This window comes from Poecilia formosa, unplaced genomic scaffold (assembly GCF_000485575.1).
Source record: "Poecilia formosa unplaced genomic scaffold, Poecilia_formosa-5.1.2 Scaffold519, whole genome shotgun sequence".
In the NCBI taxonomy this organism is placed as follows: Eukaryota; Metazoa; Chordata; class Actinopteri; order Cyprinodontiformes; family Poeciliidae; genus Poecilia; species Poecilia formosa.
Genome location: NW_006800458.1, coordinates 88,644 through 115,212, shown reverse-complemented (window position 1 = coordinate 115,212; position 26,569 = coordinate 88,644). Strand labels below are relative to the sequence as shown.

The 26,569-nt window shown below is 43.3% G+C and overlaps 1 protein-coding gene across 3 annotated transcripts in view; it reads right to left on the bottom strand.

Annotated features, from left to right (window-relative positions):
* Positions 1-491: 491 nt before the first annotated feature.
* LOC103129142 (leucine-rich repeat and fibronectin type-III domain-containing protein 5) overlaps positions 492-26,569 on the bottom strand; it is an 86,627-nt gene continuing 60,549 nt past the window's right edge. For all 3 annotated transcript variants that reach the window (XM_007540122.2, XM_007540123.2, XM_007540121.2), the window contains 8 exons: positions 15,832-16,055; positions 14,605-14,733; positions 14,339-14,519; positions 13,933-14,088; positions 13,480-13,739; positions 12,652-13,119; positions 3,295-3,568; positions 492-2,276 (listed from right to left, as the gene is read on the bottom strand). In XM_007540122.2, coding sequence (XP_007540184.1) covers positions 1,398-2,276; positions 3,295-3,568; positions 12,652-13,119; positions 13,480-13,739; positions 13,933-14,088; positions 14,339-14,519; positions 14,605-14,733; positions 15,832-16,028 — 2,544 coding nt within the window. In that variant the 5' untranslated portion in view covers positions 16,029-16,055 and the 3' untranslated portion in view covers positions 492-1,397. The remainder of the gene's footprint in view (positions 2,277-3,294; positions 3,569-12,651; positions 13,120-13,479; positions 13,740-13,932; positions 14,089-14,338; positions 14,520-14,604; positions 14,734-15,831; positions 16,056-26,569) is intronic.

Here is a 26,569-nt window from a genome sequence, read left to right as displayed (position 1 = left end):
TCTTTAAGAAGGGAAAAACGTTACATGATCCACCGTCCACCGAAAACAAGACAGTCTTTATGTTTCTGTGGAGGAAACCAGAGTCCAGTTCAGCTGAATGAACCGGGTTCTGGTTCCCTCTGTTCATTTCAGAGATTATTTGAAGACACAGAAGGTTCCTCCTTTGAGGTTTTGTTGAATTTTGTTTGACCGTTGAATTGAGGACCAGTTGCCTGTTCCGGCATCGACTCTTCCATGAAGACGAGCGTCTTCCTACAGCAGCTCAGATTACAGGACCTCCAGCCATCAGAATAAAGACCAATCAGGATAAAACTGCGTTACCGAGTCAGAGTTCTGTACCACAAAGCTTGATGGTAAAAGGTTTAGTTGTTTTGTGTCTGTCTGCTCAGATTCTGCTGTTCCTGCTGAATGATTGTTCCTTTCCACTGTTGCCATGTGCTTCCTCTGTTTGAGGGATATAAACTAAAAAAGCCAAATAACAGATGAAAACCTTTAGTTTTAACCGTTTTATTTTACACAACATAACAACACGGTACATGTTGTCTTTTTCTGTACAGAAGCTTTCTGGGAGCTGGTGACCAACACAGGCTGAAGTAAACCAATGTCAGTGAAAAGCTCACAAGATATTCACGTTTTCTTTTTCTTCTCATGTTTAAAAATAACAATTTCATAAGTGGTCCATTAAAATGTTTGTCTGTTTGTTACTTCTTGTCTTTATATGTCAAGAAAATGTCAGAACTCCCCATTAGGTAAGAAAGGCTATGTGTGAAATCCGTCTCTTCCTTAGTGGTGTCCGGTTCCTCTGGAGCTGAAGTCATAAATCCAGATCCAGTTACTGCCAGGGAGGGTCTGCTAGTGCAAAAGAAGGCACCGACTGCTGTTCTCTTGCCACAAAATGGGTGCATACTGTATGCAAGTGTGCAACTGTTAAAATGATGTGCTTTTCTTCTTGCTGCAGGGTTCTTCATCTTCTTTCCCTTTATTAATTTCCCTTTTGTGGTGCTTTCAGATAAGGTGAATGTGAATTCAGAAATGACGTGGCAAGCTCATTGTCTTGTTTTTGTTCTTTTGTGCTATAAAGTGGATCCAGTAAGACAACTCCAACGCTACGAGACAAGGCATGTTATCCATTTACCAAAGGATAATGTCAAGGTGGAGAACAAAACCGTAAACAGAATACGAAAAACAAGATGAAAAGAAAGAGGTAAAAAACTTTCATCCAGAAAACATGTTCAATCAAATCAAACACATAAAAACACAATTCAAACGTGAAAACAAACTGAGAACTGATTCAGAGGCTGACCGGCTCTTCATGTGGAAAAACAAACCCAGACGCACCGCAGACACACAAACAGCTCAACAACACGAGGGAACCAAAGTTCCTGTGACGGTTCAGTTCAAACTGTGCTTTCTAAGAACCAGTCCGACTTGCAGCGCCCTCTCTCCGAGTCGCCGTCCTCCTCTTTAGACAGCAGCATCCCGCTCATGGACTGGCTCCGTTTGTTCCGCATCACGCGGCCCAGCTTGGCCCCTCCGGCCCTCTGATGGGGCGACTGAGTTTTTGCGCCTTCTTCGCTGAGCGAGTACCTCCTCCTCGCCCTGCTCCGGCCTCCCTCCTCCGTGGGGAGAGTCTGGTATTTAGCAGAGGAGGAGACGGCGCGAGGAGCCCGGCGCAGGACGGGCGTTTCTCTGAACCGCATGGAAGGAACCGGGCTGGGGGCCAACAGGGGCCCGGAGAACGGCGAGGGGACGAAGGGAGGCGGCGGGGTTTTGTTGAGACTGGTGGAGTTGTTGCGGTTGGTGTTGAGGTTCTCCAGCGGGGCGGAGGACGGGGTAGAAGAGGGCAGAGGGCGAGGAGAGGAGGGCGGCGGGCGGCTCTCGGGCTGAACGGGAGCCGGCTTCCTCTTGGGCTTGTGCAGGGACCCGGAGGCGGCGGTGGGCGACCCGACGCCAGTCAGAGGTCTCTGCTCAGCCACTTTGTCCCGGTCTTCACCGCCGGCCGTGGGGCTCCGCGCCGCCCAGCTCTGGCTCAGGACAGACGTGGCTGTGGAGCAGTCAGACGACTGAGTGAGTGCGTCCTTCTCCCCGGGTCCCACCGCCACCACCGCGCTGCTCTTTTTCGTTAAGCCTGCAGACAAATCATCCAATCCAACTGATCCGTGTTTAGAGGAGCTGGGAGTGACGGTGCAGCCATGTGACTGCTGCCCGTTGGTCTGCGAGTGGACGTTGGTCATCGACATGGAAACGCCTTTGCCACCTTCACCAGGGTTACAAACCTGAGGAGTAAAATGGAAGGAAAAAAGGTTTTAGCCTCTGGAAGAGCTTTAGTGACACTTTTATTAAATTAAGGTCAGTTAAAACAATCTGCACGTTATATTTCATCATCATATTTTACATTCCAACATCGGGATGCAACCAAAGCAGCTGCAGCCACAGAGCCTTTCTGGATAAAATGATTCATGTAGTGGATTTTATTTTCATCTAGGACTGAAAGCATTAATGGGATTAATCCTGATGAATCAATCTATTAATCATTTATCGCAGAAGAAAGATTAAAATGACCATTTGCTGAAAGAACAACACAAATCTGTACAAAAATATGTAGATTCTACATTTCAAATAAAAAACCCTTTTTGTCTGTAAATATGTTCTACCAGGACATTTAGTCTCTGGTTAAAAACAACACAAGTAAACAAATAAACAGCTTTTATTTGTGTTAAGAGAGAAATGAAAATAAAATCTATTTCTTCTTGAAAACCTTTTAAAAACCATTCTGCCGACAGACGAGACGAAAAGCTGCGGTGCACCTCGTTCCATCTGCACTAAAAGTGCATTTCAGAAAGAGAGCCTCTGGGCAACAGTAAAGCACGGTGGTGGCAGTGTGGTGATCTGGGCCTGGGAGACCTGCTGTGATAAATGGAACCATGAGTTCTGCTGTCGACCCAACCGGGCCTCAACAGCAGGAAAATGATGAAAACACACCAGCAGGTTCCCCTCAGGATGGCTAAAGAAAACCATGACTTAAGATTGGCCTAGTCAAAGTCGATGCTGTGCCATGACTTAAAAAGGCCATTATTGTTTAAAAACTCTCCATTGTGGCTGAAGTAGAAAGATTCTGCAAAGATAAGAGGGTCATCATTCCTCCACAGCTGGAAAAGATTCACAAACTGATTGTTGCCAGTTTTTATTTTTATGGAATAATCATCTTTTCACACCAATACATGCACATTTATTCATCTTCATCTTCATCTTCATCTCTGCTCATGTGAGACAAGTCTTCCTGTCCTCACCCACCTTGTAGCGAATCATCAGGATGATGATGAAGACGAGCACCGAGGCGACGATTATCCCTCCGATGATGATGATCATCGTCCCACCCAGGAACTGGGACTGCATGAAGTGGCAGCGCATGTACTCCGACTCGGTGGTGAACTGCACGCAGCCCACCACGCACGTTGCCGTTAGCGACGTGATGACGTCATCGTAGATGGCCAGCACACACAGGTCGTACTGAGTCCCCGCGGCCAGGTTGTTGACCAGGAAGTTCTCACTTGACGGAGGAATCATTCTGGAGCAGAGAGGAAACGTCCATTTCAACATAAATGTTTCTGTGATTAATAAAATCACAGTGAATCCACTACATCAGTCATTTTCACCGGGTTTTAGTGCTTTGAGTGGCTTCGTCACCAAGAACCGCTTTGATGCCGACCTGCCTCATATTATCGATACATTCAGCACAAAATAAGAGAATCGACCAAGATTCATTAATCATACAAGTTAAAATGTAATGCAGGAAGTTGAGGCTCCAGTGTTTGGACTCCATTAATTGCCTTTTAATTAAACCTTTTTTCAACCCAATTCAAAAACCAATTTTGATAATTAATTGATTAAACACACATATGAGGTCAACAAGACATTTATTGTTTAATCTGTTATTTAGGTTTATTTTCTTTTATAATCCAACTAAATGAATTTGTCACTTTTGAAATTTAATTTCACTTTATAATTATTCTCATCTCATCAAGCCCATTTATTTTATTCACACTGCATTTCGTTTTCAGTCAATATATGAAATACATTGTGGCAAAAAGCACTACTAGCAAAATACTTTAAAAAATTTATTCTTGCAAAAATATGAAGTTTATCTTGATCATTTAAAAAATGTAAATTTTAATTATTTGCACATGTAGGGAAACGCAGAGCTTACTGAGTTTTTCTCCTGGTCTGAGTCGAGTCGGTTTCTCTTTGGGTCACATTGACTGCAGTTTTCACTCTGAACTGCCTGTCAGCTTTCTGGAACGTCCTCATTAAATTGCTAATCAAATTTCTGATTAAATGCAGCAGGGCGGCTGGTTGGCGGCTGGTTGGCGGCTGGCCCGGCCCGGCCCGGGCCGGCCTGGGCCGGTCGGGGCGGCCTCCACTCCTCTCCGGCCGCCCGGCCCGGTAAAAGCTTCTGGTTTACAGCTGAGCTCAGTGAAGGTTAGGAGACATGTTGGGGTTTAATGGTCAGTATTAAGAGCTCCAGGATAAATGTAGCAGTAGGTCACCGTGCCCTTAGCTGAACAGCATAATCCTGTAAGGTGTGTGTGTGTGTGTGTGTGTTGGTGCAACCCCATGAATGCTAATAGGAGCATCTAAATGTTAGATGACTGCTGTCTTCCTGCTCGATGTTTTAATCACCATAACGAGGAACCTGAGCTAAACACGGATTTAACTCGACACACTTAAAGTGACATTGAAGCCTGCAGGTTAATGGCAGGAGCCAATGTCACTAAATCCTACGAGCTCACACACAAGTGGCCACATTTATATACAACACAGACAGAGATTAATCTGCCTAATATTGCTGTGGCTGCGGGCTTCATTTGGCTGTAATAATGAGAGCGCTTCTGTCACATTAGTCAGCATTAAGTAATGGGAAACATTTTTCTCTCAGGTTTTTACCTCTGTAAGGCCAGCTCTCTGGGCTCAGTGTTCACTGACTCATTAAAACTTTAAATCCCTGAATATGCATTAAAACATGTACCAACAAAACAGTGAATATTATGTTGGTGGATATATTTACTTTATCAGGCACTGAGAAGAACCTGCAGGGAAACAGAAGATGTGAAACGAGGAGCTGCAGTTTCATGATGTAAAATCAAAACCAAACCTTTGGTTTGTGTTGTTTTCCTAACAGTTCATTTATTTTTGCTTCAACCCGTTTTCAGCTTCATGTTCATGGAAAATCCCACGAACTGGACAGAACTGGTCCGGCTCTCAGCTTCACTGGGTTTTCCAGAAAACATTTAGGGATGGGATTTAATCCTGGTTTGTGAATTATGGCTCTTTGCCCAGGGCTCCACTGAGTCAGGGACCAACACAAGCTGGAAGAAAACAAAAAGCACTTTTCTATTTTATGACACATTTTGTAAGAACTTGTGTTTTTACACCACAGCTGGTAAAGTAGAAGTTAATATCTGATTCAAGTAAATTACAGGAACATGTTACTGTCTCTTTAAGACTCTGGACTGAATTTGATAATCTACATGTCATAAGTGGAGTCTGAGTGAAACCTCAACCTTTGACCTCAGGCTGGTTCTCCAGATGTTCCCGTCCTGAATGCTGGACCAGCTTTTGGAGAAGAAGGTTGAAGGTTTTGTAGTTTTATTGTGATAAAACTCAGATCTCAGAATCAGCCGTGGCCCAGTTGTTCTGTTACTCTGACCATCTGCTGACCCGAACCATCATCAGCCCTGTTGGCACAGTTCACAATATCTGTAATTAACTTTTCCGTTTGGAGTAAAAATTCAGTCTTTGGCAGTTTCATTGCAAAATGAAATGTTGGGAAATTCAGAGAGAGAAAACATTCAGATTTTTGCACCAATCCGCGTTTTAGTCTCAGGCTCCAATTATCCCTCATTCTTGACTGCTGATTGTTTAAATCACTGTTTGTGAAACTTATGCAGAAACGTCATTTTCTCCAAAATGAAAATAAGATTAATATTTAAATGTTTTACCTTCTCAGCAGCACAAGAACCGCCAGCCAAGAGTTATGAGCTGGAGTTTCCATGTTACCCAGAATAAAACTCTGATTTCCAACTGCAGGTGAATGCATCATGTAACAGAACCCAGTTAATTAACATGTTGGGCTGGATTTAAAAAAGATAAATGAAAAGTAAAATGAGATTATTCTTAACATCTATTTGACAGGAATGGATCCTCAAAACCTGGTTCAGTTCAGCTGCTAAAGTATCAGAACTTTGTAAAGTGAAGACTTAAGATATTGTAGCAGAAAAATAATACATGAAATGTATTTATTGTAGCAGTTAGCTGATGGTTATGGTGGCAGGAACAGGAACACGCAGATTAAAACCAACAGGAAGTGTTTCTGGGATCAGGAGGAAACCAGAGGAAACCTCCACAGGCCGACGGAGACCAGGGGCACCTTCTACAGGAAACACCTGTTACAGCTGCAACACATAAAAATGACTAATTGTTTCCCTGTCTGGTGCATGGAAGTGTTTCTACAACCAACCACAGTCACCATGGAAACCAGATGTTAAAGCTCGTTTTACCGAACGCCAAACAGCTCAGCGAACACAGCAGCATGTTGCTTCATGACAAAGGAGCTCCAGCCTGAAGGGTCACTGAGGTTGCTATGGTTACGGATCCCGAAGGCGGAGCTGGAAGTCTAATTATGCGTAACGCTTCCTGGTTGCTTGGCCTGTTTTTCCAATGTATTCACATGAATGAAAGCCATTCCTCCAAGAAACCATTAGCTGCATGAGTCTGGCTGTCACACAGGCCAGATGAGACGCTGTCCAGTCTGACCAGTCGGACCAGTCTGACCAGTAAAGCCGTTTGTAAGGCCGTCAGCGTCAGTGTGTGACCTGAGCATCATCACAGGAAACCCACAATAAATCTGCTTCTCTGCTTGATGAACTCAGAATAGTTCATGTCAAAACATTTCATTTCCTTTGTGTGAGATTCTTTTTCTTTCTTTCTTTCTTTCTTTCTTTCTTTCTTTCTTTCTTTCTTTCTTTCTTTCTTTCTTTCTTTCTTTCTTTCTTTCTTTCTTTCTTTGCCGTCTTGTTGATGGTGTGAGCCTGGAGCTTTGTGATCTCATCCAAACTGACTCATTCATTGTTCCTAATTTCTTTGTCTGGGTCGGATCTTGCTGCCAGTATTTCGAACCCTGCAGTGGGCAGATGATTGCCTTGGCCAAGACTATTACACTAATCTATCTGCTGTGCTCTGCCAAGCCCTCAGCCCAGAGCAGCCGCGGTGTGTGTGTGTGTGTGTGTGTGTGTGAGAGAGAGACACAACAGAGACGATGCCTGCCTGCATGTTGAGGTAAGCACAACCAGTTCTGCTTTCCATCTGAGGCAGACTTTATGTTACTTTGCATCTGGATGTCGTTTAGAGCGACCAGCAGCTGTCATGGCCGCCGCGTCCGCCAACAGGCTGGTCGGTGTTCTACCAGCGTTCATCACTGATGCAGCGCCACACGGTGATGAACTCAACCCTTCACTCATCCCTGGATGCCAGGCTTGCCTTCCAGCAGTAATCAACTCCAGATCCTCTCTGCAGAGCCAGACTCAGCTTTTTGTCTCAAGACAAATGAACGGCTCATTCAGTGAACACAATACAGGGTTGTTCTATTTGGGGCCATTTCACTTGATTAAACATTGTGCGAAGCCTGAAGGCCACAAACACATTACTCCAGGAAAGGAATAAAAAAAGCATTGAAGTCGGCGACTTGACAAAAAACCAACGTTTTCTGGTTGAACTGCAGCCGCGTGATAAGAAGTCAGAGGTTCTAATAACTGAGCTGCTCTCTCACCCTCAGCAGCCGGAGAGCTGGGAGGAAACTCAGGCAGTTCAGAGATTCAGAGAAGATATTTCACTGGCTTCAGGGAGGCTGAAATGGATCCATATATATACACATTTTGAGTAATATTTCTGTTCTCTTCCTTTCTCGGCTGTGTCCACACACCTCTATGCGTCAGAGGAGAAAACTGATATTTTTTTTTGCCTAATTTCAGGTAAATAAAATGATTTCTTGTAAAATCCACAGGAAGTTGTATCAGCAGAATAAGACCACAAACTACAAGCTTTTGTCTAATTTTCTAATTGCAGCAGTTCCATGTTAGCATTACTGCTTATTCTCTACTTTTATGAACCAAGATAAAAAATGCAAAACATTCCCCAGCATTCCTCTACTGGAGGAGAAACCAAAATGTGGGTCACAGATTTCTGAAAGTAGGTTGTCCAATTATTGGTGGAAAACTATTCAGTGCTTCTGGCGAGCGTCTCTGCTGCGGAGCGAACTCATCTAAATTAAACAGCCTCAAACATGAAGAAGCTTCCACAGATAAATAACTTTAACAATCTGCTATTGGTTTTAAAAACTTGGCTTTGCGCTGAACCTCTTAGAGATGCTAACTTTACCTTCTCACTGCCTTTCTAGTTTTACTGCAGTAATCCCATAAATCATTTCACTCAGCAGCGTCTGAATCTAATTTTCTTCTCTTTAATCTTTCTAAACATGTAAGTAATTAAACAATTACACACGACATTCAAGCTAGCAGCAATTCCAATCAGCCTGGTTGGGAATAACTGATTTCTAAGCACAAAGTGAGGAGGATTAATGTTTCCTCGTTGCTGCTGACCTCATAGTTAATGTTTGCTAACGCAGCAGCTAACGCAGCAGCTAACGCAGCAGCTACGCTAACCCCACCCGGCTGGCTGGGCCTGTTCAGCCCGTCACTTTCAGGCAGAAAACTGTTTCTGTGTCTATTTAGTATATTAATATCTACTTCACGACACAGGAGGAAGTTTGATTTTTAATGTCTAGACAATTATAATATTATTTATGTCAAACATAATTATGAAAATAAAAATCTTTGAATTTTAAACCCTAGAATTTAACTTTTTACTGTGACGGTTTATGTCCAGCCAATGCAAACAGATTTTAAATGAACTGTTTTAATAGTGAAGGTCTGATGTAAAGCAGGTGGCATAGCATGAATGATTATGGTTAATATGAATTCAGAAAAAGCAGCAGAGAACTTTTAATGTTTGATGGTTTTAGTGTCTAAATTTAGGCTGGTCTCATAATGCAGCAGATGTCAGATATCAGGCGGTGTTTCTGCTGCAGGCCTCCAGCTGCCCAGCGCAGCACCGTTTCTGAAGCTAACTCATCTCTGAAAACTCTCACACCTTTATTGCATCTACATTTTCTAACTGCTGCACATTCGTCTTCTGCTGGAAATGATTCTGAAAACCATATACCAAAATATATTTCCTGTCTACTGATATATTGACATGTTTTATCAAACTCTAATGAGGCGTATGAATCTTTTTGTTCTCTCCATTCCTTTGTTCAGAGGCACCTCAGCCACGTTTGGCTCCATCTAAAACCTGACTAGCAGTAAAAATAATGCTGATTTGCTGGGTTTTCTGCATGTTTATTGTCCTATAAAATCAGAATTGGACCTGATTTTTCATGCTCTGAGCACAGCTGAGCTGAGCGTCGTTCCCGGGAGCGCTGCAGGATCAGCTACATCCTGCTAGCTACAGGAAGGGAACGAAGGCCCTTTTCTTAAAGCTTGGCGCCATTCCTCAGGCCCCTGTTGAGCAGCATTATTTAAAAAAATGGTCACACAATTCGCCTGATGTGTAACTTTATTTTCTGACTTAGCAAATGGCAGCCGGCCCCTGTGGCTTGATGGAGCTGCTGGAGCAGAAAACAGCCGCTAGAGGAAGATTTTAGGAAAAAAAGAGTCAAAAACAATCAGAGCAGAGTGAAGGAGGAAGGATCAGTTCTGTCTGGATGTATTTGCTTGTTCTGATTGTGGACCAGGGAGGCATTTGATCCTTTTTGTGTTTCTGCTCCTGGCTGAAACGGCTTCGTTTGTGATGTGCTGCTGACAGGCCATGAAGCTGATCCATTATTCAGACGAAGCCTTTAACTTCCCGTCTGATTAACCCGTCTGTCACCTGAATGTAAAAACGGCTGTGAAACTTCTGGCTCAGCTTCTCTGATGATGAGTAAAAGCTTCCAGCCTGTAAAGCTGGAAATGAGCTGGAAGGAGCTGAAGCTGTTAAAATCAGGTTGAGATGGAAACAGCCGTACGCCATCTCCAGGTTTTCTCTTTGATTGGTGCTGTTTAGGTCAACACTCCTTGTTAGTCTGTGCTGTAAAGACGGACGTGTCCTGGACTGTTACCTGGAGCTTCTGTTAGATTGGCTCGTTTTAAATGGAAGTTTAATGAGGCAAAGTTCTGCGTTTTACTTTTGTATCGACCTGCTTGCTGTCCTGTGTGACCGACTGGGCAGCCGGCCCAGCTCTGGGTTGAACACAGTCCTTCAGCAGGAAGACGAGTGTTAGAACAGCGGCGCTGTATCGGTACCCTCCCATGTGTCTGAGCCACGCCCAGCGTCCCGGTGAGCCGCTGTTCTGCAGCCGACCTCTGACCCTGCCGAGGAAGGAGGCTGCTCAGGTTTCACTGCAAAGCCAACAACACAACCAGCACAGCTCACAGGTCTGCAGGAGCAGGACATGACGGATTCTCACGAGGCTTTGAGCAAACGTATTGAATTCATAGTTGGAAACATGTTGAACTCCTCCCACTCAGCAGAATAATGCTGAGTGCGGAGAGGACGTCAATGTGTGGCAGATCAATAAACTCTCACTGAACCTGAAAAATAAGTGCCTTGTTGGCAACAACAGGGCCAGATTTCCCCCGTCTATTAGGCTCCTTCCCTCCATGTTCCAGCACTTTACCTCACTGTCGTCCTGCTTATATTCCAATTTACTGTTTTTCTCTCTGCTCCAGTTTTCCTGCTCTCTGTTTGTGTAGTGATCAATAAGATGCTTCTTTGTGCTGACAGAGGTGTGGAAAGGCAATCAATCTGCTATCTAAAGACAAGAGAAATGCAAAATACACACAAATGACTTCTTATTGAGGAAAAAGACGAGAAAGCTGCAGAGACGGAGCAGTGAGGGATTAATGCAGACGTTTGTCTGCACCATGTGCAGCAGCTGGGAGGCATTATGGAAATATCACAGAGATATAGACAGATTATAGAGATATTATAGAAATATACTAATACTTCATTGAAAACGTAGGTTTTAGTCATTAAGCTGCTTATTGATAGCATCAGTAAATAAGCTGTTAGCAATCCTGCTGATTTTTGCCTGATTAAAATGATAAAAAGTCACAATCTAACTGACTCAGCAAGTAATTCATAGATTAGTAAATATTTAATCAACTAAAATGACATTTATAAATGAACTAATAACATGTTGAAAATATGACTTTGATATTAACCGTGTTTTTCTGACGGGCTAAATAAGTGAAATTATTGCTGTTAAAATTTTTTGACTAATTTTACCCCATAAATGAATGAATGAATTGTGAATGAATTTTACTCCATAAACATTCATTCACAAGGATTCCAACTAAGTTTTCATCAAAATAATTCAGGAAAGACATGAAAGCATTAGTTATGTTCATTAACCAAAAGCAAAGATCCAAAACATTTGCTGAAAATTTTGAGGTTTGAGACATCAGAGAGAGGAAGAGGAGGAAGAGGAGGAAGAGGAGGACGAAGAAGCTCTCCTAATGAAAGAGACAGAGGATGAATCCCACTGGCTCCAGCGTCTCCATGATTCCCTGAAGGGTTTGGGAGCTGATGAATTATGAACACAGATTAAAAATAAGGTAACAGCTGTGGATTCGTCTCTAAATGTTTTGTGCTTGTTCAGGATTCTGCTGTCTGCGGTTTGGATCTCTCTCATTACAGACAGTCCAACACTTTGCTCCTTCTCATCATGATGTGAACTGAGAAGTCGTGTTGCTTCAGCCTTGAGATGGGAAGCAGATCATTTCTGGCGCTTTTCCCTGCAGAGGCTCTTTGTGTTTGTTAATCTCCCCATTTCACCTGAGCAAATATTTAGCTGCAGCAATCATTTCCCCTGCAGACGGATTTGGTCTGCGTGACTCTGAGCGTATGGAAAGTGTCGACCGTCCAGCTGGAGACCAAAGGTAAAATCAGAATTTCATAATAGGCCTGTCGCGATAAACAATAAATCAATTAATTACAAGACAAATGAAAATTATCAACCTCATTTTAAACGACTTTATCGTTCCTTCCTGCCTTTTTCTCTTCATATTGATGACTCTGCAAATAATGCGCCAACATTTCCACATGCTGGCTTTGATATGATTTCCCATCATCATTGTCTTTTGTTTTAATAACTTTATATTTGAATATGCTGTTTTAAAATGGTTCAACCTTTATATCTGTCCACATAAACAAACCGCCTGGCGCCACTACCAGCTTGTTTCTGATTGGTTGACAGGTTTTAGCTGTGCCCTACACTGCCCCCTATGGGTTTGGCTCATTTCTGCAGTTGTACGTGTTCATGTGGATGAAAACTTTCTGAAAAGAAAAATATTTTGTAATTGCCATGGCAGATATTTGTTTTTATAAATACCGGACGATGTGTGAGGTTCTGATGTCACTTCCTGGGTTTCTGTGTTTATTAGAAGGTGATTTGTTTCAGCGGATCATTCCTTTCTGTAATGATGTTCCAGGATAATCTGATCCAGAGCCTCAGACTGGTTCGGTTTCCAGTGAAGCTTCTCGCCGTCGTCTCACCTGTAAACCAGCGAGTCATCCTGGCTGCCGTTGTACTGGATCTGGAACATCCTGATGCCGGGAATGTTCCTCTGGAAGTTGAACTTGATGAGCGCGGTGGACGACCTGGCCTCGGCCGTCACCACCCGCTTGTCCACGCCGCCCTTCACGTCGCCCGTCACGTTGCTGCCGTTGGCGCCGCCTCGGGTCGACGTGGAAATGTCTGACGAACCCGGATCGGGTTCTTGGATGTTGTTGGTGTTGTTGGAGACGTGAGGCAGTTTGATTATGACCAGCTCCACGGTCTGGTGGGCTTCGCCGGCCGGGTTGGACGAGATGCAGGTGAAGGAGCCCGTGTCTTTCACCGTGCTGATGAGGATGTCCAGAGTCCCGTTGCTGTAAACCAAGGTTCTGGAGGAGTTGGACACCAGTTTGCCTTCAGGAGAGATCCAGTGAATGGCTGGTTCTGGATCGCCTCTTGCCTTACACCTTTAGTGAAACAGAACCAGATCAAATGGGCTCATTAGAGAGGCAGCAGAATGAGGCTGAGGTAGGTCAAACATGAGCAATAAAAGTAAAACGGTCGGATGAATCGCATTCCCTCTGGGACTGAACATCAAGAAGACGTTTTCTCCAAAACAGGAAAAGTCTTTAAATAATACTCCATAAATCATTTCTAGTTGCATGAAGATAATTTAGTAAATATTTCCCTTCAATTAGAAAGTGAAAATTGTAAATAGACCAGTTTTAAAGAAACCAAATCTGGACTCAGTACAGGCTACAATCCAGGTTTTGGATAAAGTTTCTGACGTGCTGGTCAGCAGCTCTTCTCGGCTCCAGAGTTCGTACCTGAGAGAGACTCTCTGTCCTTCCAGGACTCTCATCTCATGGGAGAATCTGGTGATGAGCGGCGGCTCACAGAGGAACTCCTCCTCAGAGATGGACCAGAAGTATCGGCCAGCCAGGTGCTCAGGTGTGGCGCAGGTCTCCAGGTCGTCCTCCCTCTTCAGCCTCCTCAGCCAGAGTAACTCACAGTTACAGTGGAGAGGATTTCCTCCAAACGACAGCGCAAACGACGAGGGAGTCATCTCCCCTGATGTGGCTAGGACCTGGAGGATCAATGGCCAGAAACATTTAAATGTCAGAAAACAAAACCGAAGAAACTGGAGACGAGCAACATTTGTTCAGTGTTCAGCCTCTTCTGCTCCTGAACAGTTTAAACAGAGATCCTGTTTTAGGAATAAACTCAAAGTTCTGCTGTCACACTGGTTTCTGGCTGCTGCTGAGTTTTGGGCTTTGTACCTGCGCCCGCTGAAACAGGGGGTCTGGTGGCAGCTTCTGGAGTTTGTTGGAGGTGACGTCCAGGCGGTTGAGTTTCTGCAGAAGGGAAAAGGTTCCTTCTGGAATGTAATCCAGCATGTTGTGGTCTAAGCTCAGTGTGTGGAGGCTCGTCATTCTCTGCATAAGGAAGAGAAAAATACATATTTTAAAATTTCCTTTGCTTTCACTAGAGATGTTTCATTGTTGCTAAGCATGACAAGGTTATGGATGGAGGGAGGTGGAGAAATGAAACCACATTTTTATATGTTATCCCCACTTCTCATAGTCAAAGTGCCATCTCTTTTAAATAGAATATGAAGGGTTGAAAAGGAGTGTTTGATTTATCCATAATTGACTTTAATCTTTTAGCCTGAATGTGCGGCGCGACCTGAATGGCCTCCCATGGAATAGAGTCCAGGTTGTTGTAGCTGAGGTCCAGCTCCTCCAGCGCCAGCAGGTCGTTGAACGCTCCCTGATGGATCAGCACCAGCTGGTTGTTGTTGAGGATCAGGTGGTGAAGCTTTGACATCCCGCTGAACGTGTCGTTGCCGATCCTCGTCAGACGGTTGCTGCAGCACAGAAACAGCAAAGACGGAGTAATCCAAGCATTTTCGCCGCCAGCGCGCTCTCCACTGCTCCCTGTTGACGTCTTACCTGTTGAGGTGTAGCGCTCGGAGATTTTCTAGGTCTGAAAAGGCATGAGGTGTGATGTATGAGATGGTGTTTCTGGATAACGTCAGGTCCACCAGCCGCGTCATGTTTGCAAAGTCTTTCCTTTTCACGCTGTTGACACAAACCAGAGAGTAATTAAACATCAGACCTCATGCAGCGTTTTGATCACATAACCCAGCGGAGCTGCTTTACCAAACTCTACCGTCTGTCTGCTGAACTCCTACAGTAAGGATCAACTTAATGAGAGAATGGTGGAAACCTCTTTCATGCAAAAGGTTTCACATGTTATCCTTCACAGCTCATTCAAAAATCTGCAGGCATGAAGAGTCCTCTGTCATCCTCTGCCATCTGCTCCAGCGACTGTGGACCAACCATGACTTCCTCCAGGGCCTGGAAGAGCCTCTTCTACCCAAACGGGTTCATCTGCATCCAGTGGCAGCTCAGTTTGTTCCCACAATCAAGTGATCTCTGCCTTCAACTCCAATATTGATTTATATTCACCAGAAGATTCTGGCGCTGTCGCCTCGTGATGCTGTAGATTAATGTCTCTGCAACCAGTTTTGTTTCTCCTCACTGCAAAGGACTCAATTTATCTTCCATTTGTCAGTGTTACAGGGATTACTGATACTACTGCTGTTCACTGGATATATGATCAGAGGACAGCAAACTCTCTCTGGCCTGACTGGCAGACATGCAGTGGGCAAAGGGAATGAGCCACTTTCATATATGTGAGGAATGATGGACTGCTTTGGATCCATGTGTTAGAATGGTCCAGTCAAAGTCCAGACATAAAACCCAAGCCTTCAAACCTGATGTTCACAGACAGCCTTCAGCCAGTCAGTCTGAGATTTAGCAACATTGCAAAGAAACTGGAAGAAATGTCAGCAGAAAAGGAGGAACTGCAGCCCGGTTTGGTGTGAAAGAGTTTGGACTCTGGATAAAAATGCTTTTTTTATTAATAAAGACCATAAACAGTGGAACCCTGTAATCAACATCGTTAGAAGTAAAACACTGTAGTTGTAAGACATGAAGGTTTCTGTCTTGGAGAAGTTCTTGTTTTTCTGTCAGCGTAGCTGCAGGATTTCAGAGCGGAGCGTTGGCTTCACACGGTGCCACATGGAGGCCATGGCTGCCAACTGAAGTAACTAGGCCGTGCGGCGCCGCACTGACCTCGCGGACTGATCTGGCTGTCTCTCATGCAGTCGTCACCTTGTTACGAAGTTGTCGGCCAGCCGCAGCTCCACCGTGTGCCGGTCGATGTTTGGCGGCACAAACAGGAGACCTTTCTTTGCGCAGAGCGTCGCCAGGTTCGGTGACAGGATCTGGCAGACGCAGCGCTTCGGACAGATCTGTGCCCGCACCGCCATGGAAACCGCCAGGATCACGCAGAGCAACAGCCTCTCCATGGTTAGGATCCTCACCTGGTCGGACACCTGGACAGGTGGACAGAACAGAAGACTTCAGAAGTCGGGTTGATTTTTGGTTAATTGATAGAATTTCACCAAAGTGAGCATCTTGCAGCCATTAACCATCACTGACTTCGGATTCAGGAAAGTTTGTGCCACTCTCAACCACACCAAGATCTGGGCTTTGACTAGGGCCAGGAATCGTGAACCAGTCCTTTATGGATTTCCTGTTTTTCATGGTTTTGGCATCTTGTGAAATACTTCCAGCTTGTAAAGCCAGACCTGGGCAGGTTTGGATCCTGCTGCAGGTTTCTTTCTGGAGAAATCAGAGGTTTTCTGATCTCACTCAGCCAGAAGAAGTGCATGATGGGAGCAGGATGGAGGGAACAAGCTGCTGCTTTAAGGACATATTTCCACATAAAGAACATTTCTGAGCATTTCTAAAAACTAGTGAGTTGATTTAGACCAGAGCATAAAGTTTAATACCATGGAAATGCTTGTAGCTAATTACTGGACAGGATTGGTTTATAAATAAAAACATTGAAGGACATGAGAAAATAAAGACGGAATAAGTCCAGGATCCCACAAATGCAGTGAAGAACATCGATAAACTAAATGAGAGCAGACCTCATGAGAGCAGAACGCCGTCTGGTTGAACTTCAGTCGAACCTCGTTTAGAAACCAGGCAGAATAATTAATATACAGAAGCAAAAAGGCAAATTCAAAACACACAGTGGTGTCCTGGTAACAGTTTCTTTTAGCATTGTGTATCAGAACCCAGAGGAGTTAATAAACTCTGAATAACTGAAGATTAATGTTGTGAATTAGGATTAAATATAAAACTTCCAGAAAATAGTTTGTTCCAAACTGGAGATTAAAATGTGAGCCTGAAATAAAACGATCAGCATTAATTAGGCCTGACTAGAGACGGAGAATAATTTCCTCCAAAATCTCTCAGTTCATTCGTGATGATCCAACCATGAAACAGGATTTAAAGTGAAAATAAACCAACAGAGCCGATCATTTTATGTCTGCACCTGTTGTTGTTCGCATTAATTATGAATCAAGATGGAGGCAAATAAAAAGCTGAACTGTTTAACTGAAGCTCTCATCACTGAGCTCCATCTTATTAAACCTGAATTTGTGATTCTTCTTTTGTCTGAAAGATTTATCATATCTCATTATTAAATGAAAACCTCTTCTGTGCTTTTCATTTCTTTTTGTAATCACTGAACTAAAAGCGGCTGCCCTGCTGGAGGTCGAACCGTTTCTTTCCTCCACAATGAGTCATGGGACCGTCCAACACAGACGGGCGGAGGGCGTGTGACCCCGACTCCCCCAGCAGATATCGGCTCATTAATTACTGAGAAATGACTCTGATGAGCTCAGTGAGAGTGGCAGACAGACAAGGGAAGGAAATGAGGGAGAGTTATCAGAGAGAGGCTAATTAAAATGAGTGCTGAGGTGTGAAAGGGAAACAGGGGTGGGAGGGGCGGGGTCGGGTTCGCTACTTCCTGTTTCACGTAAACCGTGAGCGGATCCAGAACACAGGATGCTGCTAAAGTTAGCAGAACCGAGCCCAGCGGCAGTAACTCGGGTCACTCAGAGTGACTTTCAGCCCTGCTGGGGTCAAATGTGACGGTGAATTAACCAAAGGGATTATGGGTAAGGAAGACAAATTAAGCTCTGCTTGTAGTGGTGTGAAAAATGTGATTCTGTTTCACAGAGGAGCCGGGCGGTCCACTGAACTCCCCAGAAATCCCAACCCTACACACACACACACACACCCACACACACACACACACACACACACACACACACACACACACACACACACATAAATGAAAGTGGATGAGAACAGTCTCCAGAGTCTCTGCAGTCAAAACTTCCAGACGTTTAAAAATCAGTTTCTCCAAATCAAAGCATTTTAAATCTACATGACTTCTGCTGCCATCATCCTTCCATGTTGAGCTTATTAATTTAAATCAAAATGTGGATATTAAAGGAATGAGACGTAATTGTACCATCACCTAAAGAAGATCAAACGTTTGGTGAACCAGCTGCTGTTTCTGCTGCTTGTTGGATCTTTACTTGTGTTACCTAGTTAGTCTATTTCGGCTCGTCTGCTGGTAACCTTAAAGGTTCTGCTCCGCTGGCGGCAAACAAGGAGGACGAGATGAAAACTTGTAGAACTTTATTCCTTTTCTTGGCAAGGCGAACAACGAGCTGCACATCTGGAGTCTCTAAAACTAACAAACCCCCAGATGCTGCTCTCTACCGCCACCTAGGGAAAGGCTGGGCCTGTAACACTTGGCAAAACTTGTCAACTTGTCAGCTATTAATATTCTATTTTACTATTTTTTATGAAAAGAACTTGAAGCTTGAAGCTTCTCTTGTGCCAACAAAAGTACACTTTAAATCTTTTCATGCTATAAGTATTTTTTATGTTTCCTGTCCAACAGTTTGCCACTCAATGCCAAGTTAAAGTCCAACAGATTGACTTTGATAAGAGCAGCATTAAGGCTTTTGCCTCAATGTGCAAACATAAACCAAACTTTAACTTTGTTAAATATAACAGTAATCTAACGACTGATTCACATCAACACATTCAGTTAAATGAAACTTTGCAGTTTCAGCTATAAGCAGGCTGAAGGAGGTCATTCTCCCATCATGCTGATCTTCTCTAGCAGCTCATCTTCCATCATGACTCCTGCTGGATGGAACCAGATTGGACTGAATCCATTCCCAGGCACATGATTTACAGCAGAGCCTGAGCTGCAGGAACCTGAGCCGACTGTGAAGGTCGGCCTGATCGGAGCGGAGCGCCGATTCCCGTAAAGCCTTCCTCCACTCTGAGACGGCATGTTTGGTCCAAACACATTAAACATGCAGCATATGGAGACACATGTACTCCACTCCAGTATCGATTTCAGAGCAGGTTATGAATGCTCTCATCAGGATTATGATGCAAAGGGAGGAGAAGCAGAAACCGGAGAAGGCCGGGGGGTAAGTGCCTGATTCATGGTTCTGGTCCACAGCATCACATCACAGCACCGTTCCAAACAGAGTGCATCCATCAGCGGCTATCAGATTATATAATGTTCAACAAACAGTTTCTCTGCCGTAACGTTACTATCAGAGTGTTTACATGAGAGACGCTGAAGGTTCTTGACTGAAGTGGTTCCTCTGCTTGTTTTAAAAGCCATCCAGACTTCTGAGGTGCAGATGGAGAGCAGTGCAGACTTCATTCAAAATGGAGCCATTTCACCCGATTTATGCCGTTTATGAAACCTGGAAACTCACAGATGAGTTTCAGAATGAAAACATTCAAAACATGGCAACAAAAACAAAACACTGCTGATGTTTCTCAGAATATCCTCCTGGTTTATAAATCTGCTTACAGCTACATTCACTCCACGAGATAAAAGTTTCAAAACACACAGATCTATAGATCTGTAGATCTAAAAGCTCCTTTTAATCTGAACTCATTGTAATTCACTGAAGATTTAACACTCTGCTGTAATCAGGATGTGACATCATAAAAACTCATTTCCTTACAGACATCAAAGGATAGGAAATAAAATATTATTTTATGGTTTTATGGCCATTTTAATCCAACATGGTGGATCTCACTACATCACCAACAGGACAGAGTTCACGTTATTTAACCCAAACACAAATAGAACTTTTCAATAAACCCGTTTCCTAAAAGCCACGAGCTGAACCTGTAGGGGGCACAGCCTGACCCCTACCCCGCCCCTGACCCTGACCCTGACCCCCTACCCTGACCCTGACCCCTACCCTGACCCGGTGCCCCCACAGACCCTCCTGCTGATCTGCAGATAAATAGCAGACAGAAAGCAGCATGGCTGATCCTCGCTCAGACCCTCGGTGGGTCAAAGGTCGTACGTTCCAAATGGTCCACAGTGGCAGAGGTCAAGATGCGTAAAGCCCACATGAGGCTCTGATGTCCAGCACTGCACTGAGTGCAGATGAGTAAAAATTACATTCAGTGAAAACATAAAGAGACGAAGTTGGACGTGTTCAGATGAAAACATATTTAGGAAACTAAATATTTATGGTTGGACTTTTAGTCTGTAATCAATCACATGGAAAACCAAGCAGCAAAAAAATAAACATTTTCTATTCAGGAACTCGTTTGGAGTAAATTATTGAACAAATACTTTTTAAAGATATTTATATAATTAATCTGTTAATCTGAGCAAAGCTTCAGGAGCTTGGATAGAAAGCTGGGCTGTAGAGGCTAACGTTAGCGTTAGCTGAAGCTTCATGTGAACTAGAAATTATTATTGGTCAAACTCTGATGCAGAAAACAATGAAAACAAGCGACAGAATAAAGTTGCAGATAAAATGACAGAAAATGTTCTGGTTGTTGTAATGAGCCCTCCTGGGTTTCACTGAGCTTTTAATTAAGCTCCACCAAGAGGCAACAATCATTTATTTAAACAACCTAAGTGGGTCAGGCTCCTCCACTCCAACAGTCCGGATGAAATGCAACAGAAGTTAAAACACGAACAATGACAAAGAGAATAAATGAAAGTTTTTAGTCCCATGATGGAGAATTTCTCTTTTCTTCTCCTTCACCATCAGCTGAGGGTCGAAGTTTTGAACATTTTATCTGCCACCATGTTTCAGCCACTGGGCAAATAGACGGAATATTGTTTTTACTTTTAACTATAAATTTGTGCAGAAACTGCAGGACTTTTTACTTTACAATATGAATCTGACAGCATGAAAAACAAAAAGTTCTGCTTAACTTTTTATATACAATCTGTGAGAAACTTAATGAGACAAAAAAAGATGGAATAATGTTTTACATTATTACTGGAAATGAAGGAAGTTCTGATTTATAATCTGAAGTGAAAATCATCAAGAGAACAAAGAGCAACAACATGACACTTTGGTACTAAAAGTTATTTCAGGTTTATGATGTCAAACATAATGACTGAAATCATTAAACATGTTTATTATATGTGAATAAATGGAAAAACGTCTGAAGAACTGAAAGTGAAACTCGTTTCATAGATCGCCAGTCTGTCCAGCACACACACACACACCCTAGTTCATCGATCTGCTCTCTCACTCTCAGCTTTCCTCTGCTCTCCTGCATTGTTGTTATGCTTTTCCAATTGATAATTAATTAACTCTCTGTGTGTGTCAGCAGCGTTCTGCCGCTGAAGTGCGTTTGATGTGGATGGATGGAGAAAGAGCAGAACGGAGGGAGGAAAGGCAGAAACGCGTTTCCATCACGCTCTCATGCTTCTAAACACAAAGACGCCGTTTTGGTTTGTTTATGTGCAGATCAGGGAAATGGGATTGGCCTGCAGAGTGAAGCATTGTGGGAGGGCATGGCGAAGACATTATGACATCAGCTTGTAATGACACATTGTTCGTCTGCTTGTGTGGGAAACGTGGAGGATCCTCATCACATCCCGCTATGCTAATGAGAGACAGCAGGGAGAGAGCGAGTCAGGAGATCTGGAGCTAAAATAACTCCAGAGTCACATTATTCTCTGAATAATAAATAAAATCTGCTCCCTAGAAAATCCCATCCAGCCGAACGGAGAGAGAAGCAGGAGAGTTTAATGCAGATCACTTCCTGTATGTTCCTGCGTCCCAGCAGCCACTGCAGCTCCTGCTTTATTTCTCTCTAATTGAACTCAGACTGAACTCTCATAAACAAGTCAATTAATTATGGAACTGAAAAGATACGAACTTGATGAGTTTATTCAAAGGTCATTAAAATGAAAAACGCTCTGGTTATTGCTGTGCAAACACTTTGGTGGGTATTATAAGCTGGTCTGACTGTAATGTTGTTCATCAATCATTATGAAATATTGACAGGTGAGGAGAGCGAACCGAGCAGTCAGTCCTCTAGAGCTGGATCATCTAGACGCTACAGAAGGGAGTTTGGCACTGCTGATCTACAAACACAGCCCAGCCTGCAGGAGGACCAAGTTTCCTTCCTATGTGATCATTTTACAGCCAGTTTAATGTATAAATGAAATGTTTCTGTGAGTTTATGGCAGATTTGTCTCCAGTGGTCATGCAGCGGTCAGCCATCACTGGCTTGGCATCAGCTGCTGTTTGTAAAGTGAAAACATAGCAGCAACTTTTACCATGTTGTTAATTCATTTATTAATGTCACAGTTTGTAAACATTTAGTCTCAAACTAAATAAAGGTTCTCATGGATTATTGATCTGTTCTTCTCCTGCGTTTCTGTGTGACACTCGATCCCGCGGGCGAAACGATCCCAGCAGGACAACATCCTTCACTCCTGAGCCGTTGCATCAGAGCCTCAGATCCATCATCGGTCATCAGTCTGACCAGGAAGCTGATCCTGATGACAAACTGCAGATTATCTCACACATTCTGATGCCTGTTCAGAAAACCCATCCAACCTTTCTTGAGGTTTGGTCTGAGTTTTTATATCTTTGTAAGATTTTCATAAAGATGCTGCTGTTTTCGGCAGACAGGGAGCCTGAGACATTCCCACCTGAATGCTTGTAGAAATGCAGATTAAATGCATCTGAGCTCTGGATTATCCTGAACTCTGTGCTACTGTAACATCTCTCTTTGATTTAAGATGACTGTCTGGGTTTCTGTGTAGCTCAGGATGCTCACAACCTGTTGGGAGGAAACATGTGGGGCTAAATTGAGCTGAATATCAGCAACAGAAATGAGACTAACCCTCCATGGGAATGACTTCTATCTATCTGACATCCATGTTGCCTAATAAAGACGTTCGGTCGTTCAGTCCAGCTGCAGGATGTAACTGATCATGTCTGCAGGCCTGAAGGCCGACCGACTCCTGATGTTTGTCTCTGGAGGAAAACAAACGTTGTCTTGACATCATCTTCATCTGAGGTTTTCAATAAGACATGAGACACAGAGACAGATGGACACTGAGACACAGGCAGGACTGTGGCGTGCAGACAATCTGACGGAGTGTGTGTGTGTGTGTGTGTGTGTGTGTGTGTGTGTGAGGCAGAGGAAAGGGTTGAATAATTTACATGCATCCAAACATGAGCACACTCTTTCATTATTTACACAGCAGCACATTCACCCAACATTCACATGAAAATGCCAGAAAGAAGCTATTCAAGTTCAGAGGAGGAACATTCAGTCTGATAATGGACCGAAGGAAGGAGGAAAGGTGAATCACAGCCAGCGCACATTAAACATGCAGAAACCTTCCTCCACTGTTTACTTTCCTTCTTCTGTCTTATCGTGTCTCAGCAATAAAAACAGTTCCAGCCTTCCTCAAAGTGAAGCGCCGTGGTCCAACCGAGTGCTGGGCTCCATCAGCGTTTGTCCCCTAAGCCGACAGAAACCCTGTTAAAGTCTTTTAAACGTCACCGCTGCGTCCACGGTGCCCTTCAGCACAAACTGTGGCGCGTCGGCTCCAGTGGAGCAGCAGAACGTGGCTGAAGCAAACGGTTCCCAGGTGTTTCTGAGCGCCGAGGCGGAGGAACCGGTTCTGCTGGGCAAACAGCTGAACTGCAGAGTTACAGCTGAGGAGACGGACGTTTCTAAGGATGTTTGGGACGGAAACAGTCAGCAGCCGACTGCGAGGTCGACTGGGTTTCTTATTACTGTAGAAAAACTGAAACTCGTCTTTCTGAACTGAGGTGAGAATCTGCTGGCTTTGGCTGCTTCATGGTGAAATTCTGCAAATGACCATAAACCAGAAAACATTTAAAGGACAGAAATATGTGCAGCAGTTGCTGTTGGTGTTATGATGCCTGTGGACATAAAGATGTCCATTAGAATATGAGGCCCGTTTGTCAAACTAATAGAAAATTACCTTTAAGCAGATGTTAAATTTCTGCATTCAAAATATTTTTTGTTCTAATATTAAATGTTGTATTTTCGACTGCAGGCAGAAAATCAGTAACAGAAAAAGGCTTTAAAACATTGATCTGTGTGAAATGAATCCATTTGATAGTGACTGAGATAAATGAACATTTCACTAATTTATTGAGCATAACTCATTATCAATATATTTACTGATAACTGTCCTGTTATGTGTGTGTGAGTCGCTTTGCAGGCCCAACAGCTTCAGACCAAACAAAAGAGTTAAATTGATCAAATCTGAGCAAAATTATTCAAACTCTCCTGATAGGTTAAAACATCAGAGCGTTTCACAACTGAAAGAGAATTTTAACATTTTAGTAAAGTTGACCGAGTTATGAGTTTGGCAAACAGACGTTTGGTTTAGATTTTAAACATAATTTGCTTAGAAAAAAATCTCATTTGCAGAGGCTGATGTCAGTAATCTGTTCCTTCCCTCCTCCGCTCCGCCTGCAGACATTTCTGTTAAAAATCAACTATTCCAGGATGAACGTGAGGAGTGACGCTGAAATGTTTGATCCTCTCATCATGTCAGGCGGATAAGAAGTGTGATGACATCAGAGTGAGTCTTATCGATATCTGCTGGCTAATCGCCAGAGAATCTGGGTTAAACACAGATCAGCTGCTCACCACACACACACACACACACACACACACACACACAGATGTAAATACAAACCAGACGTATAAGGACTGACCTCAGACCAGCTCATTTTGGTTTTGGCTCCAAACATATTTCATGTTTGAGGTGATTAATAATTAACAGTGACTGGAGGTCAGGATGGTCTGAACTCTTCATGTTTCAGGCTTTGAACAAGAAACTCCAAATAAGTGAAGAGCCAGACCCGACTAACATAAAATAAATTAAGAGTAGATGTTTGCTGAGCTCAGCACTGCAGCTTGGTTCAGTCCGTTTACATGTCTGTCTCATGTTACGCTGAATTATTAATGGCTGTAAATGGATTTATCAGCTCAACAAAACAGAAAAAATATTAACATTGACTCATAACCTGCTGTGTGTCTCGAAGTGGAAGTAGGTTGGAGTTTAATGCTTTTTCTGCTCGATGGAGCTGCACTGTTAAAGATGTTAAAGTTTAAATTTAAAGGAGTCATTGAAACAAAATTAAATAAAACTTCCAGTTATAACAAGAACCTCAAGTAAACGCATCAGAACAAAAACACTCAGTTTGATCTGCACCGAATAAATTATTTGATAAGTTAAAATAGAACAGCAGTAAAAACTGTGAACTGTCCCTTTAAAATGCAACCCGGAGCTGTCCGTGGTGCTGAAGGTCCAGTCAGCTCTGAGCTGAGGGGATCACCACCCTGCAGGACACACATAATGTTATGTCCTGTTGTTTAACCTTATAGTTACTTATAATTATGAAAACCTTTTCTTGGTTCTGCTGATGAAAACAGAAGCAGGTGAATAAAGATCAACACTGACATGATTTAACTGGTTCAGGAGTAAAATCTGAGGAACAGAGGAGAAAGTGTTTTAAAACACAGATGATTATTAAAGTTTAATTCAGTCCAGTACATACAGAATGTGATTCCTGTCAGGTTTTCACATCTGGATGCAGCTGCCATTAATGCTTTAGCTTCTCTTTGACTCAGAGTTTTACTGTGTTTTCTCTCTTCAAGCCCTGCTGCTGCTGCTGCTGCTGCTGCTGCAGCAGCAGCAGCAGCAGCAGCAGCTGCAGGAGCTGCAGCTGCTGCAGCAGCTGGATGTTTGATTCACTTGAATCCAATCCAGTGTTTTTCATTTTCAACACAAAGTAAAACTAGGAGCATTTCACAAAGTAATACACATGACCAGATATAGATCACTTCCATGTCTGTTAGTGAATTAACACGTTTAAAGAAACGGTTCTGATGTTTGAGCAGCAGAGACGGATCTACAGTAAAGTTTCTCTGAGGTTTCTGGGTTTGAACCTCAGCTTGACTGACAGAAACTCTGATGTTCATCCTGAACAGCAGGTGTTCAGGATCTGTGTCTGCTGAAGTGATTCCTTTTGTTTGGGAGATTCAGGTGAATCAGTTCCCTCCAGGCGGCGGTTGCTGCCTTCAGGCGGTTGTGGTCAGGAAGAGGAAGGAGGTCAAGTCAGGGAAAAGTGTCAGATCAGCTTCTGCAGGCTGGAATCATTTTGTAGTTTTTCCAGAACTTTCCTAAACAAAGCTACAAATAAATGATGGCAGCCGAGTCCAGTTCCTATTGTGATCAAAATCAAAGCTGTGGTTCTGTCACACTCATATTTAATATCAGATCTAATTCAGTACAAAGTCATCAGAAAGGCACAACACACACATTTTAAAGGGACTTTGCTGCTGGAGTTTTTCTGTTTTCTTGTTTCTAAAGTGAGAAGAAACGAGCAGAGAGATTACAACCCAACGACGACCAGCTCACAAGAGCCAACTCTGAAACCGATTAAAGATCACTGCCTGGTTCCTGCAGCAGCCAAAACATGCCTCAAGTTTCATGGAGCTAAAGCACAAACTTTAAATTAATTAAGACTGAACTGCAGGTTTAATCAGAACTGAATGAAATCCATGAAAACATTTATTTATTTTTCATCTTGTGACGATCTAATGGCCAGAGTTCATGACTCATCTGAGTTATACGTAAGTCTACAGGCTGCTGACACTGTGTAAACTAAAAGGTTCT